The sequence below is a fragment of the Myotis myotis genome, unplaced genomic scaffold (assembly GCF_014108235.1).
Source record: "Myotis myotis isolate mMyoMyo1 unplaced genomic scaffold, mMyoMyo1.p scaffold_m19_p_4, whole genome shotgun sequence".
In the NCBI taxonomy this organism is placed as follows: domain Eukaryota; kingdom Metazoa; phylum Chordata; class Mammalia; order Chiroptera; family Vespertilionidae; genus Myotis; species Myotis myotis.
Window position 1 is genome coordinate 120,031,977 of NW_023416346.1, and position 17,624 is coordinate 120,049,600.

Consider the following 17,624-nt stretch of genomic DNA (forward strand, 5'->3'; position numbering starts at 1 on the left):
CTCTCTGTAAAAAATCAATAAAAAAAAAAGAAAAGAAATAAAACAACGTGTCAATTAAAATTTTAAGATACCATTGCTGCATAGACACATTTTGATTTCAGAAATATTAAAAGAGGTGCATCTTGCCCTCAAAAGGCAACAAGTGCTTTATCTTAAGTGGAAAAAATATGTTCTACCTTCAGAAAAGCTTTAACGCTTCTTTTATGTGAATGATAGTCCTGGTTGAAGTGGTTTGTGTTATACATTCTTGCCTTTTGATATCAGATGAAAGAGGGACAAAATTCAAATTTACATATTCTCTTCACCAAGTTCAAATTACTTTGTCAGTATATTCCTAGCATAATGTTTAGCATAATCCGTGTTTACTAAAATGTATTTTTTGTTAACTGCAGATGGAGATTAGTATGTTATTTTAATGAAGGACAAGAATCTATGGACTGTGATCCAATAAATTTGACTTTCCAGCATGTTTACACAATGGTGTGTTGGGAAGAAGGTAAAAAAGTGTCAATTATAGAAACTTAAAAAAGTGCTGGGCCCAGCCAGTGTGGCTCAGTGGTTGAGCATCGACCTATGAAGCAGGAAGTAATGGTTTGATTCCCAGTCGGGGCACAGGCCTGGGTTGTGGGCTCAATCTCCAGTGCACAGTGCGTGCAGAAGGCAGCCAATCACTGATTCTCTCACATCATTGATGTTTCTATCTCTCTCCCTCTCCCTCTCCCTCTCTGAAATCAATAAAAAATATATTTTTAAAAAGTGCTGGAACAGCCCTAGGATATTATGGAAAAGAGAAGGCAGTTTAAGAGGTGTGATTACCCCCCTACCATGTTAAATCTGAAGGAAACTGAAGGAGGGCTAAGGTGTGGGATGGCTTCTGTGGATGTTGTTTCCTCCTTTCCTATCATTATGTGCTCCTTCCTTATCCCAGAGAGAGAAAAATATTAAGCACCACAGGAGGGCAACAGCCAGAACGAACTGTCTTCAAATTCTTCCACTGAATTTGATCTAAGGATGAATAAAAAAGTTGTGATAAATAAAAGTCAGATTTGCCTTTGCATATTTCTGTACTGTCATTACCACAATTTTCTTGAAGTAAAAAGCTTTAAAGATGTACTTTCAGATGCATTTTTTTCACAACAATTACTGTTTCAGAGTATCATTACAATTTCTTACTTTCCTGGAACTAAATCTTCCCTATTTTCTCTTTCAGGCAAATATCAATATTCCAATGGGAGCCTTTCGGCCAGGAGCTGGGCAACCCCCTAGAAGAAAAGAAAGTTCTCCAGAAACAGAGGAGGTGAGGAAAACTTGTCTTTCTCCTCCAAAATCCTGACTAGCATGGGGCAGAGGCACGTTGGGGGCTGGTTCTCTAGGGCAATGGAGGGCACGAAGGGAAGTAGGTCAATGAGTCATCACAAAGTATATACGTTCCTTTGATGTCTTGCTCAATCAGCCATGAAACACACTGGCCCTTGCTTCCCTTAAGCTGAATTTAAGTGCTTGGCACAGTTACTTGAAGATGATGAGTTTAACATGAAGTCTGTTGATTGATTATGTATGCTTGTTTGTGTATGTGTGGGGGGAGGGGGAGCATTGCCTCTCAGATGCTCTTGGTCCACAACAATCACAAGCTTGGTAAGTACTCATTCTGAGCTTTTACTGAACTAAGCAGGATGCATTTAGTACAGATGCTGATGAGTGATGAACCCCAGTGGGAGCACAGGTAATAAGCACATTAAATTTCTTGTGGATTCAAACAAAAAGCTTCAATTTCTGGGTATTTACTTTGACAAGACTTTGCATGGGTCTATAAATTTCTGTATTTTTTCCTCCCTCTAATTCTTTACCTCTCCTCCAAATTCAAATACCTTATCTTCTAAATGGAGGCTAAAATTAATGAGTACAATAAATACAGAAATTTCCTTCCCCAAGTGTTGATATTTCATCCCCAATTGTGCTGAAGGTCTGGTTCTGAAAAAAATTATTAAGGTTTTGGAGCATGTCATTAGCACAAGACAAGGGAAATGTAATTAAGTAAAGTTGTATGGCATATAAAACTGTATTTTATCTTTTTAAAAAGGTGAAAAGGCTGTTTTAACTTTTGTAGAAGACATTTTTGGTAATTGCCCCAAAAGAACACTTATCATCATTTCAAAGTTTCCTAATAAAGCTGGTTGTCCCTTTTCTAATCTTCCACCCCATAAATAATTCCTGACATGGTCCGAATTAGCGGTTCCAGCCTCTAATCAATAGATAATTTTTGAAAGGAGGAGATGAAGTATTTGAGTGATATCACCGAGTTCTTTAATTTCAGCCATTAAGTCACCTTTTATGAGTAAAAATTTTAAACATACAAGTTGAAAGGACTCAACCTGACCTTTCCTTTTCTTTTTTTTAAAGTTTTTTAAAAATATTTTATTGGTTTTTTACAGAGAGGAAAGGAGAGGGATAGAGAGTTAGAAACATCGATGAGAGAAACATCGATCAGCTGCCTCCTGCACACTCCCCACTGGGGATGTGCCCGCAACCAAGGTACATGCCCCTGACGAGAATCAAACCTGGCACCCTTCAGTCCGCAGGCCGACGCTCTATCCACTGAGCCAAACCGGTCAGGGCCGGACCTTTTCTATGGTACATAATCTCTAGTTCTGATGCATGAGCTCTCTCTCTGGGATTTTGGTCATGTATTTCTGAGTCTATGACGGCAAAATAAGATCCACTCCATTCCTCATAGGGTCACTGTGAGGAAAGAGTTGGCAATATAACAGACATGGCATAGCCTAGCAGGTATTCAATAAAGAATTGTTCAATTGATCTGTGTATCTAATGTTCATGAAGGACTCCTGGGTCTATTATTTTGCATGTTGTAAGAAAAAGGCATGGGGAGGAAGAAGGGTGGGCAGTGGAATTCTTCCTACACCTCCATTTACCTGTAATTAGATTTCCTTCCTGTGCTTCCTTTAAAGCTGTGTCTGTCACTACCATGGCAACCAGTTGGAAGATAGCTTGACCCTCTTTTCTCACTAAATTGACTGATGTGACAGTTACTTTGGAGGCTTATATTGCAGTTTCCCTCTGTGGTATAGATGGCCCTCTCCTTCATGTGTCCCAGTTAGAAGGTTGGGGAAACACTGTGACATACTTCTCACTCCTGCCTTGTCCCCAATCTGATAGTTCCAGCACATTCTAAAATAGCCAAGAACTGATACAACCTGGTTGGTGAATACTTTATGACCAGCCACATATGCAAATGGACAACCAATACATGTATTTTTCGCAGGATGGAGAAGACTGAGGTATCCACAGAGGTCCCAGAAGTGCTTCTTGAACTGAGCAACACCTTTCCCCTGGGGCTCATCGATCAGGAGGGTAGAATTAGGGGTTGTACTGCCTTATTGTAAGAACAAAAATGATTTCTCAGGACTTGTGGGGTCTTAGGGAAGGGTGGGATCTAACGGCTCAAGTTCTGGGCTGGATCTTAGAGTAAGTTTCTCATGGAAACAACACTGTAAGGGGAGCAGTTAGGCATCTTGGCTTGGTTATAAGGTGAGTTTAGCAGAATTTTGTGGTCTTGCTTGAGGCCCCAGCCACTTTTTGTGACACAGTATGCCTTCTCTTTTGCATAAGACAAGGCAGCTTCTTGTTTGAAGTGATTTGAAAGGTATGGAAAAACCCCTACTCTGCCTCCCATATCTCTTTTGACTGAAATCCCATGATTTTTAAGCCACAAATTAGCATGCTGGGATTTTCTGTTAATTATTTCCCTCTCCATCTGGTTCCTTTACAAGATGAAAACACACTATTTGATTCTGGTCCCACCACATCCTAGCTGTGTGACCACTGTACCTCAGTTTCCGCAACTGTAAAATATGGATAATAATAGTACCATATTTATAGGTTGATGTGAAGATTAAATGAGTTAGTATGTGTAGCTTAGAATAGCCGGCAGTGTAACTGTTTGCTGTTATTATTAAGTCTTCAGTGTTTGAGCATGAAGGAACACATAGGAGAGTTTAGGGGAAAACCCAATAGGACATGTGGTCTCCAAGGCCAGATAGCTGGAAAATGGTTCACCACTGTGCTAAATTTTACAAATATTCCATCACTCCCAAAGGGAATATCTCCCCTGATAACAGCCATTCCTGAAACTGGAAATGGTCTGGAGCTGGCTGATAAGCCTTCTCTCTAGGTATTTTTATCTAAATCAAACAATGTCTTCCATATCCCTTCTCAATTCAAATATCTACTTACAAAAAAATGTACTTATTAGTCAAACAGAGCCAATAGGAACCCTGTTTGTTCATGCCTTAATTTATTATAATTCTTAACAAATTCAGATTGTCAATTATTTTTGAAAGATGAAAGAAGATTCAGTTAAGAATATGCACCATCACTAACCCCATTCCTGAGTTAATATCATATCTACTTATTAAATATATCCACTTATAATTTTCCATTACACATGACCTTACCAAATCAAGTACTAAAAGTCTTACCTTGATAAATAAAAAGCACAGTGCACTGAGGTTTTAATAACTTGAGAGGAAAGTGACTACTATTAAAATTACCATTCTATCTCTGTGTATATCATAATAATAAATGTGTACAGAGACACATAACTACATACATTGGCTTTGGGTGTCAATACAGCGCATTTTGATATTACAAAGACAGTGAATGCGACTTCCCTGTGAACTTAACAGAAGGAATTAGAAACATTTTTCTTCTTCATGCTTCTTTATTAAGATCTACCCACCTAACAATCATGGGAACATTTACAAGTAAGGAAACATTTTTATTTCACTGCTACAGATATTTAAAAAACTCCCAACACTTTATAGCCTTGTTTAAAATTTCTTTCCAAAAGCCTAACAAAGAACATTTTGGAATACCTGGTCCTCCAAATGGAGGCTTAGCAATGCTCATTATTGCTTCTAAACCTGCATTTATAAATGATGAATGTATGCGCACACAAGGAAGCCTATCCTATGGCTCTGTACACTGATCTGGGGAAACAATATTTTCCAGATATTTACAACAGCCAGTCTACACTGAATTACTTTATCAACTTATGTGGCTGACATGTTAGCTAGTTCATTAGCACTGTGCCCGAGTCAAAGGAAATGACTCTAGGAAAAGCAATTAGCGCTTACCAGATGGAACAGCACCTCGATATTTTAGATTTATACTCATCCACTCAAACAATTTAAAAACGTTTTATAAAGGACATGCCAACCAAGTAATTGGTTCGAGTTTAGGAAGGTTGAACACTTTCTTCCCTTTCCCTTTAGGGTCTAGACTAGTGGTCGGCAAACGCATTAGTCAACAGAGCCAAATATCAACAGTACGATTGAAATTTCTTTTGAGAGCCAAATTTTTTAAACTTAAACTATATAGGTAGGTACATTGTTATTAACTTAATTAGGGTACTCTTAAGGCTTAGGAAGAGCCACACTCAAGGGGCCAAAGAGCCGCATGTGGCTTGCGAGCCGCAGTTTGCCGACCACCGGTCTAGACAATTTGAGAACTAGATGTAGGAGCCAGAAGGGAGGAACAGCATCAACTTTAATACTCAAGTTTCAGGGATGCCTAGTTAGGCTGGCAACAAACTTGAGGATTCTTATTACTTTTCCCTGGAACTGGATTGGTTCACTCAGTTGTTGGGTGAACAGATGGAGCTCTGCCAGTCTCACAATGGGATTGTTGGTTTGGGCCCTCCAGGAAGCAGACCCAAAGATGGGATTAGACGGGCAAAATACTTACTGGGGAAAACGCTTGTAAGGAAAATGGGAGGGTTGTCAGACAGCGATGCAGGTGAAGGATAGTGGGACAGAAGGTTTGGCAGAAGCATCTTAGACCTCAGTGCTGTTCTAAGGAGATTTCTTGAGCCGGAGGCCCTTCCAGAGGAGTGTGAGGTCTCCCAGAAACAGCCACTTTAGGATCCTGTGGCACTCAGTCATTGGCCAAGAGCAGCCGTGGGAAGCATGACCTCAGTGTGGTGATGGGCGTGTTTCAGGACAAAGCAGCTGGGGCAATCATTCAATTACCCTCCCAGCAGGAAACTGATCCGAGGCCTGTTCTCCTGGCTGCCACGGTGATCAAATGTTCCTCCAACACCTTCCTTCAAGGGCTGCAGAGAATATGCCCCTGACCTGTAGCAAATTAGAGGAATGAGCTAACAAGCAACTTTCTTCTGTAGTAATGAGTTGGAGTTCTAGGAGCCACACACAGCAACTGATTTATTGTTTTATGTCACTGTTAATATGTGTGTTTGGTGTATATACATACAGGCATAGATTTGCCACTGTGGCATATTTTCAGGGTTAATCAGCTAAATAACAATCAACAAGTATGCTTATGCACTTCTGTACCAAGTGTTGGAGGACCCATAAGAAAGTATAGAATGTGGTCCTGCCCTGCAGCTGCAACAAAATAAAAACATAATATGGTAGGGAATTTAAAATACTTTACAAAGCAGGAAGGGAGAGCTGGGCCTCCTCTTTTGCTTTACTTTAGCCAACTCATATTCAAAGAAGTTTTACTTATATCAATTTGAGTTTGTTTACACTTTGCAGAGATTCACTGGAACAAAGGCTGGCAGCCACTGTACCCCAAACAAAACATTTTGAAAATTCCTAGACTAAGTCATTGCTAGAGCCAGCTGTGCACTAACATTCTGCAAATCTCTGCTATTTAGGCATATTATGATCACACTAGAGGCCCGGTGCACGGATTCGTGCACCAGTGGGGTCCCTCAGCCTGGCCTGAGGGGATCGGGCCAAAACCAGCTCTCCGACATCTCCCAAGGGGTCCCAGATTGCAAGAGGGCAGTTCTCGGGTGACGCATCCCAGAATTGGGCTACCTCCTCTCTGGTTCTGGTTGCATCACCTGAGAACTTCAGCTGCCAAGTCACCACAGCTGGGCAGCTCCTGTGTTGAATGTCTGCCCCCTGGTGGAGAGTGTGCATCATAGCTACTGGTAGGAGTATCTGCCCCTCCTGGTGGTCTTTACATGTCATAGCTACTGGCCGGTTGGCCAGTTGCTTAGGCTTTTATATATATACTAGAGGCCCGGTGCACAAAAATTTGTGCACTCGGGGGGGAGGGGAGGTCCCTCAGCCCGGCCTGTGCCCTCTCGCAGTCTGGGACCCCTCGGGAGATAATGACCTGCTGGCTTAGGCCTGCTCCCGGGTGGCAGAGGGCAGGCCCAATCCCTAGGTGCAGCCCCTGGTCGGGCTCAGAGCAGGGCCGATTGGGGAGTTGGGGCGCCGCCCCCTGTCATGTACAGAGCAGGGCGATTGGGAGGTTGTGATGCCACCCTCAGTCACGCTCAAGGTAGGGCCGATTGGGGGGTTGGGGCACCGTCCCCTGTCACACTCAAGGCAGGGTCAATGGGGAGGTTGCGGCACCACCCCGTCACGCACAGAGCAGGGCCAATCAGGGGATTGGAGCACTGCCCCCTGTCACTCACAGAGCAGGGCCCATCAGGGGGTTGGGGCATTGCCCTCTATCACCCACAGAGCAGGGCCGATCAGGGGGTTGGGGTGCCGCCACTCTCACACTCAGGGCAGGGCCGATGGGGAGGTTATGGCTCTACCCTGTCACACACAGAGCAGGGCCCATGGTGGGGGGGGGGGGTTTGGGGCACCGCACCCTGTCACAAACAGAGCCGCAGGGTGATCAGGGGGTTGGGGAGCTCCCCTGTATCAGGCACAGAGCAGGGCTGCTCAGGGGTTTGGGGCGCCTTCCCCTGTCACGAACAGAGCAGGGTGGATAGGGAGGTTGTGGCCCCACCCTCTGTCACACACAGAGCCACAGGGCGATCAGGGGGTTTGGGCGCTGCCCCCTGTCACGCTGATCCCGGTGCCGGGACGCCTCGCAGCTCCGCTGATCCTGGTGCTGGGAGGCATATAACTCTTTTACTATATAGGGTAGAGGCCTGGTGCATGGGTGGAGCTGGCTGGTTTGCCCTGAAGGGTGTCCTGTATCAGGGTGGGGGTCCCCACTGGGGTGCCTGGCCAGCCTGGGTGAGGGGATGATGGCTGTTTGCAGCTGGTCACACATCCTTCAGGGTTGGAGTCCCCACTGGGGTGCCTGGCCAGCCTGGGTGAGGGGATGATGGCTGTTTGCAGCTGGTCACACACCCTTCAGGGTGGGGGTCCCCACTGGGGTGCCTGGCCAGTCTGGGTGAGGGGCTGAGGGCTGTTTTCAGGCTGGGGGTGACTGAAGCTCCCAACCGCTCCTTTTTTTCTTTTTCTTTTTTTAAATTCTGGGCCAGCTTTAGCTTTGAGGCTTGGCTCCAGCTCTTAGGCCTCCGCTGCTGAAAGTAGGTTTCTGGCCTTTGCTTACAATGTTGCGATCCTGCTGGCTGAAGCCGGCGGACTAAAGCAGGTTTCTGGGGTTTTGTTTAGCTTCTATATTTGTAACATAGTTGCTTAGAGTTGCAGCTCAGAGGCCTGCAGTGGCAGGCGGGGAACGTTGGAGTCCTCCGTCACTGAAGCAAGCAAGCCTCATGTTAGTTTCAAGCTGCCTGGCTGCCAGCCGCCATCTTGGCTGGCAGTTAATTTGCATATCTCGCTGATTAGCCAATGGGAAGGGTAGCGGTCGTACGCCAATTACCATGTTTCTCTTTTATTAGATAGGATAGATGATACCAAATTGAATTTGATCTTGTAAGATGCTTGCCTTGGAAAGATGAGTACTTCCAACTAGTGGTCATTCTTATTAGTAATAAGACACTAAACAGTACTCTAGTTTTTCTGAGTCACATGGAAATTACTTGTTTTCTTCTTCTAACTTTATTCCACATTCCTCTACAAACTTCAGATCATCTTCTTGAAACTTTGAGGATGTCTCAGCAGCACAAGAAAAAGTCACTCTGCTAGAATTACACTCTGACATTATTCTTGCTTTAATTTTTTTCATTCCAGAGAGACCAAATGTATTTTTTTAGTAAGCTGAATCTCATTCCTTGCTTTTCTTCCTCTTCAGAGTGCTCCTCCCACCTCGGATGAGGAAAAGAAGCCAATTCCAGGAGCGAAGAAACTTCCAGGACCTGCAGTCAACCTATCGGAGATCCAGAATATTAAAAGTGAACTGAAATATGTTCCCAAAGCTGAACAGTAGTTGGAAGAAAAAGGTAAGTGAAAAACTATTTCCTTTGTCTAAAAAAGATCACTATACAATGGTTTAGACCAGGGGTGGGCAAACTTTTTGACTCGAGGGCCACAATGGGTTCTTAAACTGGACCAGAGGGCCGGAACAAAAGCATGGATGGAGTGTGTGTGTGAACTAATATAAATTCAAAGTAAACATCATTACATAAAAGGGTATGGTCTTTTTTTTTTTTTAGTTTTATTCATTTCAAACAGGCTGGATCCGGCCCGCGGGCCGTAGTTTGCCCACGGCTGGTTTAGACTCAACCTGTGGGTCACAACCCCTTTGGCCGTCGAACGATCCTTTCACAGGGGTCGCCCAAGACCATCCTGCATATCAGCTATTTACATTACAATTCATAACAGTAGCAACATTACAGTTATGAAGTAGCAATGAAAATAATTTTATGGTTGGGTCACAACATGAGGAACTGTATTTAAAGGGCCAGAAGGTTGAGAACCACTGGTTTAAAGAAACCTTCCACAGAAGGAGTCCGGAATTCCAGAAGAATCTAAGTATCAGGGCCTCCAATTGAGACCAGTATTTCTGGTGCAAAGGTTTTTTTTTTTTTTTTTTTTTTAATATATTTTATTGATTTTTTACAGAGAGGAAGGGAGATAGATAGAGAGTTAGAAACATCGATGAGAGAGAAACATCGATCAGCTGCCTCCTGCACATCTCCTACTGGGGATGTGCCCGCAACCAAGGCACATGCCCTTGACCGGAATCGAACCTGGGACCTTTCAGTCCGCAGGCCGATGCTTTATCCACTGAGCCAAACCGGTTTCAGCTGCAAAGGTTTTCTGGCATGTAAAGCTGAGCTTTTGGGCCTGTCTTACTCTGTAACCAGTCAGAGAACCATTGAGGATGTTTGCCTGCCACCTCCCCTCTGGTCACCTTCTTAGTTGGGGAAAGATAGAGTTGGGAGAAGAAAGATGCTTGGGAGGAAGTATTGAAGAGCTTTTGATCTTGGGGCCCTGGGAGCCCTCCCTTATTTCATGTCTCAGTTTCCTCACCTAGATGCCACTAAAAGCAAATGAGCTATTTTTGAGTAGAGGATCAGAGGAGCAAGGAGCTGAGGAGGTTTAGAAATGTAGAGTGTAGAGACCAGGCATTTGGGCCTTGAAACCAGTAACCCTTATGTGTATAAGGCAGACCAAGAGGACCTGGTAATGATTCTGGACGTGGACAAGGTAAGGGTAAACTCAAAACTATATTTGCTGCCCAATGAGGCACTGCAAGCAGGGCTTGCCACTTATTTCATTTTATCTGGATCCGGTCAGTAATGATCCCTTACTGAGGATTCAGCCTTGCCCTCTATCTGCAGACCTGATACCTGCAGACTGGTTTGGGAATTCTGCCAGCAGGGGTCGTGTGGAATTGGCCCAGGTCACTGGTCGGCAAACTGCGGCTCGTGAGCCACATGCGGCTCTTTGGCCCCTTGAGTGTGGCTCTTCCAGAAAATACTACGTGCGGGCGCGCACATACAGTGCGATTGAAACTTCGTGGCCCATGCGCAGAAGTTGGTATTTTGTGGAAGAGCCACACTCAAGGGGCCAAAGAACCGCATGTGGCTCGCAAGCCGCAGTTTGCCGACCACTGGTTGCTCTTTCTCCTGAGACAATGACAGCAAATCTACTTTATCCAACATTATTGGATCCCACCATGTACAACCTATTGTATTTTTAAGCAGAAGTTTAAGTTTAGAGGAGAGGAATATATACTGGGAACATAAAACAGGTATTTATCTGGCTGATTATCCATTCATTCATTTGTTTGTTTATCTATTCACTCATCCAACCAAAATTTACTGATCATCTGCTATGTGCTGAACAATAGAAATATTTATTAATCATTTACCATATGCCAGATACTATACGAAGAGCATTATATCCATTGTTTGTTAAGCTTCATGATACCCAGTTATTGCTCCCATTCTTGAGATGAGTCTTATAGACTGATTTTCACCATCTCTCATGCATCCTAAAAAGGGGGTCTGGTTTCAAAGTTGGTGCTGTCACCTACTTGTTATACTGCTTACCCCCTTCCTCCCACTGAACCTTACAGGACTGCACACTCCCTGTGGGTGTTAGGGTGATATATTCTGACCATGTGGATGGTGAAAGCCAGAATAGCAATGGGGCCCTATTATATATCTTCTCCTGTAGACATAATGAAGAACAGAATGTTCTGTGGGACAACCCCATAAATAATGGCAATGTTATCTGTGCCATGCTTACACAGACTTATTAGGCTATTGAAAGTTAGTTCTACTAAAAGGATTTCTTTACAGTGTAGAGAAAGAGAGGAGCCATTTTGACTTAAAATAAGAAAACAGTAGCTAGTATTTTCAACAGAGTTGCATAAAAGAATAAAGGGTAAGAATAAAAAACTGGATTTTATAACCATGGAATTAACCCCAGGACAAGGACAAAGTGACATCAGTAGGAACTGACCTGAAGCTTAGCTACACACACTTGTATTTATTTATGACAAAATTCAATCAATTGATGACTGAGTATCCTGCTTGTTGTCAAGCTGAACTGAAATATTCCAATATGCTTGAGGTGAAGCTACAGAACTTTCTTCTGAGAAAGCCTGGAGAAGGGAAATTAACTTTTTGTAATATTTATTATCATCACCCAACCAAGGCTGTTCAGTTAGACATATTGAATTTTTAATGCAAACTTTAAAGGGTTTTGCTTTTATGAAATCCATGTTGACCTAAATTTAACTCCAGTTCTAGTATCAGAAAAACCTGGTTTTAAAGATTCTAAGGAATGCTGTTTTAAAATTAGCTCCAAGATGATCTTGTAGTGTTACCAAGTGGTGAGGTTGATTTCATAGCCTTGGATCTATGGTTACAGTAATAGGGAATAATATCAACTCAATGAAATATTGAAAATGTACCAGAGTTACCAGAACAATTTTTTATTACTAGACTTTCTCAGAGGAATTTAATGATTCTTTTCTCCTGAACAGATTCTAATAATGTAAAAACTCTTAGAGAGGCCAATTTGTTCTTATTCTACAGGAATATGAAAACCTAAATTGTCAGGGTAATTGATCTGAATGCAAAATGAGTACAGCATTGTTTTAAGCCAAGGAATTATTTTTATTTCTTGTAGGAGAAGTTTTAAGCTGGTTTGACTTTGAATCATCAATTCTTTTCCAGCAAATAAGTCAGAGTTTAAGACTTCCATGGTCATGGTTTGTGGTCAGAAGGGAGAGGATTTCTTAACATTGATTGATTCAGTGGGCTCATAAGCAATACATACCCTAGACCAGACATCATTTAGCCCTCCACTGGTTGGATTTATTTACCCCTTCTTGGGCCACTACTTTGTCACCTATCTTTACCATGTATTGTTCAATGATTTGATTCAACAGACTGTTCACTGTTTGAAGACTGAGTGAATAAGTCCACAGTGCCAAACACTGTAAAAACCACAAGACCCAAGGCTCAAAGTCCAGATTATAACTATTACAAGTACTTTAGACATGTAAGATTGAGCAGCATCTCCTTCCAGGGAGAAACAGATAGTTCAAAAATAATAGCAGGAGGCTTCAATATCCCACTTTCAACAATGGATAGAACAACTACACAGAAGATCATCAATGACATTTTCTTAGTCCGTTTGGGATGCTATAAGAGAATACCATTTCCTGGGTGCCTTATAAAGAATAGAAATTTATTTCTCACAGTTCAAGAGGCTGGGAAGTCCAAGATCAAGGCTTTGGAAGATTCAGTATCTGGTGAGAACCTGCTTCCTAGTTCATAGATGGCCACCTTCTCATTGTTTCCTCACATGCTGGAAGGGGCAAAGGAGCTCTCTGGGGTCTCATTTATAAAGGCATCTCATGACCTAAACAACTCCTGAAGGCCCCAACTCCAAGTACCATCACATTGGGGGTTAGGTTTCAAGATATGAATTTTGGGGTGGGGGAATAAACATTCAGTCTATAGCCAAAATAGAAGACTTGATCAACTATCCAACAACAGCGGAGTACACGTTCTCAAGTGCACATGGCACATTGTCCAGGACAGGCCATATGTTAGGCAATAAAGCAAGTCTCAATAAATTTAACATGATTGAAATAATGTAAAGTATGTTCTTGGACTATAATGGAATTAAGTTAAAAGTCAATAGCAGAAGGAAGTTTGAGACATTCCCAAGTTTTGGAACTTAACATACTCCTGGATAACCAATTAGTCAAAGAAAAAAATCACAAGGGTATTAGAAAATAGCCTGAGACAAAAGTAAATGAAAATACAACATACCAAAATTTGTGGGATTTAGCAAAAGCAGTGCTTAGAGGCAAATTTATAGTTGTAAATGCCTCTACTAAAAAAAATCTCAAATCAATAACCAATCAAATCAATATGAACAACTTCATATTGGGGAAACATGCCCTTGATCATCTTAGAGTAAATGATCCATATCTACATAAATGACAGATGATTAAACTGATATATGAATAAAAACATCATCCATTTCAAATGGTAGAATATAATAAGTTTAAAATATACTCATATAAACACTATAAAATATATTAGAAGCTAGGAAATTAAGTAATTGCCCATAAGATCACCATTTTAGGATAATACTCACTTCGATAGCTTCTCTACAGTCTTTTCCTTTGGGTTTACATATGGGATGCAATAAAACAAAATTGCTAATAATATGATATTTGGGATCATGAAGACTTGGCTTAATTACCTTCTACCTTTGTAATATTCAGCTCTACGTTTCTATTTCCTCATTTAACTGAAAGAAAAAAAAAACAGCATTTCCCTCATAGGGTACTTGTGAAAGATTAGGAAGATGTATTTTAAAATTATATCCAGGCACAGCTCCTGGGATGGGGTAAATTTAAGTACTCAGTAAATGGGAATTGGTTCTCCTTTTACTTTTTTCTTACATAGCTTCATTCATAGCACTTATATGGTTTCCTATCTTTTCCTCTTTACATTTGCTATAAAAGCATGTTTTATGTTGCTTTGCAGCCTTCAGAATTACGATGATTTATTTCTCTTAGGTTGACTTCTCATGATTTCATAACTGTTTCCTTCTGCCAGAAGATATTTATTGTTTTCCATAGAAGTAAACTAAAAAACCCCCACAAAACTCTAATTTCTCCAAATATCTTCATTGTGGTTTGCTGGAATTTTTTTTTTGTCCTCAATTTTGAAATATTCCCAGTTTTGACCCAATTACAGAAGCTCTATTTACTTTCTCTAAAGGAAATGTTTTTGTGCTGAGATTTTTCACTCTCTAATGAAGTCAAAATTCTTTTGATTTGTGGTGCTCTTTTTTTTTCTTCTGCTCCCCACTTAGTTAGAATAAAGATGGGTTCTGTAGTGGTTCTGAACCGCATCAAGGTTTTTACTCATTTTCCTGCCTGGCAAGTTGTTGTTCTATGCCCTGGTTACAGCCTGTGTGGGCATACAGTACTCTTGAGGGTGACGGCAAGGAGCCTTTAGGCTGATATTGGTAGTTGTTTTAAGAGTCTATCCACAGAAAAACACACAGAAGCTACCTGGATGGTTTAGGGGTGTGTGTGGGGGGGGCGGTGGTTGGAATTGGTGAGAGAGCTTCCGGGGAGTATACAGGAGACCAGAGAAGTACATCTGCTCCAGCCAGCTTGGTAGAAGGCTGAGGTGACTCAGGGTCTAATTCTGTAGAACTTCGTACACTGGCACATAGATTCCCATGGGCTAAAGATCACCAATGGCTGGCACTTGCCTTGCTTCCAATGCAGTGGAACTCATTACCCTATCTCAGTGGTTGGTGGGATGCAGGGGAAGGCAATTTGAGGTTTGAATAGTCACAACTAGGAGGAGATATGGGCTGCTACTGTCATCTAGTGGGGAGATACCAGGAGTGCTAGGAAATGACCCACAATGCCCAGCACAGCCTCCCTCCAACAAAGAATAATCTAGTTTCAAATGTTAGTGGTGTTGAGAGTAAGTAACCCTGATTTGTCTACTTGAAAAGCTGATGTCAGGACCAATTTGTAAACTTTCCTTTCCAAGCAATCAGTGCATTGCATTTTACAGAAATGAAAACATTAATAAAAGAGAAAGTAATTAATTGTCCAATATCTATCATCTCTTCAGAGTAATCAGAAACTTAGGAATAAAGCTCTCTTAAATATGATTCTTTTATCAATTGGTAAACTAAATACTTGGTTCTCAAACTTAACTGGTCCCGGAAGGCTGTTTGAGAAGTGGTTTGTTTGAAAACCAAATCATTTTTTCCCATTAGAAACAATGTAAATTGAATTCATTCATTCTAGACCCCCAAATAATTCCCTGTTTTAACCTTTCTTATATACATTACATGTCTAATGTACTGTTTAATCTATAAACAAACATTTCTTTTCGGATATCTATCGAACCACCTAGCCTTAAATGGATCATTTTCAGCACTGGTGCAGGGATGTCTTTCAGGAAGTCATTGTGCAGCATCTTTGCTTTTTCACATATTACGGCCTCTGAAATGCTGTCACTGGCTCACTGTGTATCATTTATCCAAATCAACAACAGTTCTTCTCCCTCTCTAATTGCCTGTGATCTTTGTTTCTTTCACACCCTTAACAACATTAGCACTCTTGATGGCCTGTTTTTGTTTTAAAATGGTGCTAATTGTCCATTTTACCATCAACAAAAGCAAAAATAAAAACACATAAATAGTCATAGCACAATTTCCTGCGATGTTAACAAGGTGAGGTTTCATGGTAAACTGCCTCATATTGGCGCATTTTCTCCTTTGTTTGTGGCCTGAGAGATGCTTTTTGTCATACTGATGTATCACCATGAAAGGGTAGTGAGGTCGACTACAGAGACATTTTTTCCTTGAACAACTTGGTTGAGAACCAAATTGTTCGATATGGGAGATGTTTGAGAACTGAGGTTTAACTGTATATTTATGGTATAGTACATATGGAACACTCCTGGGTTATGGTATTAGGCCTTAAACACAGTTATTTTTTGTAGGTTACTTTTTCCACCTCAAATGTTTCAGAAAGCAGGCTCTCTCAGCAACTCATCAAGTCTTTTAAAATATGAATGTTAAGCATTAGTTATCATCCACATCAACATCAATGACATCATATTTATTGTCATCATTATTAGCATTACCATTAGTATATGCTCACTATATGCCTGACATCTTGTGTTGTGCTTTCACATACATTATTTCATTTGCTCTTCATGTTGAATGCATGGGGTATATGCTATGTTGTCTATTTCATTTATGGGGGAAAGAAGTACTGAGAGTTTATGTCACTTGACCAAGGTCACCCAGCTTGTAAGTCACAGAGATGAGATGCAAACCATCATCTGTCATACTCCACAGCCAGTTCTTTCAATCACTATCACCCATTGCATTCTTAAAAAATGTTCTTTTAGTTGTAGTTTTTCAGGCTTTGCAAATACTTTACTGTGTTAGGTCGAAGTAAAATAAGCAAAGCTAAAGAGACTGCAAAACTGTCACTTCCACAACTCTGACATGTTGGTTTATTCATTTGTTCGTTCATTCGTTCATTCATGTATGCATGTATACATGCATCCATTCATTCAATGAACATTTATTAAGCATAAAGCATGCATCAGGTGCTGAGGATGCCAGTTTTGGGGATACACATATGAATTAGACATAGTGTCTACAAGGGTTCATTTGAATGGTCAGCACATAGCATGGAAGCTCTTTATAAGGGTTTTGAGAAAAAGGAAGGGTTAATGTCTGTAAAGGGCAGAGAAATCATGAAAGAGAGAGAGACTGAGAGAAAGACAAAGGAAGAAAAGGAAAGAAAGGAAAGGGGGGGTGAAGGGTGGAGCAGACAGAACAGCAGTGATTGTGGCAGTGCTGGGGTGACGGGGACCTGGCCCCGTCCTGACAAAACTGCAGCAGAGGAACACCAGGCCTCTGTAGAGTCTGCCTTTGCTCTCAGGATGAGCAGGTTGAGTGAGGGCTTAGCAGGCCGCTCTTTGTCATCATGAGATAGCCATCCCCTACCCATGAAGCCCTTTCTCTCTTTCCTGCTCATGCTGTGTGCAGCCCACGCAGCAAACCAGACTGTCTAATCAGGCTTCGCAGCATCGTGATAGCGCTGTTCATTTGAACTCCATCCACACGTTGTGGCATTTGAGAAGGAGAAGGAATCAGGAGGAGCAAATCGAGACTTACACATTTCAATTATACTCCCTTGCCACAGCTCCCTGCCTGTGAACTGATCATCCTACACCCTTTGGTTTAGGGCTTTATGCAGATGGTGTGGTGGTGGCTGCTTTAATCCCAGGCAGAGTTGGTCAATTGGTTTCTCACTGAGGGAAATTTCTATTAAGCGGTCGACAGATTGGAGTCGCTTTTATCCACGCAGGTGGCACAAAGGCTGCTCAGAACCATGCATCTTGAGTGCAGAAAAAAACAGCAGAAAGCAAGCGGGTCCTACTGGCCAAATGT

General features: G+C 41.8%; 1 protein-coding gene across 2 annotated transcripts in view; it reads left to right on the forward strand.

The window, feature by feature from the left end:
• Positions 1-17,624, forward strand: part of SMPX (small muscle protein X-linked) — a 54,197-nt gene that overhangs the window by 15,270 nt on the left and 21,303 nt on the right. For both annotated transcript variants that reach the window (XM_036305809.1, XM_036305808.1), the window contains 2 exons: positions 1,211-1,297; positions 8,992-9,139. In XM_036305809.1, coding sequence (XP_036161702.1) covers positions 1,211-1,297; positions 8,992-9,126 — 222 coding nt within the window. In that variant the 3' untranslated portion in view covers positions 9,127-9,139. The remainder of the gene's footprint in view (positions 1-1,210; positions 1,298-8,991; positions 9,140-17,624) is intronic.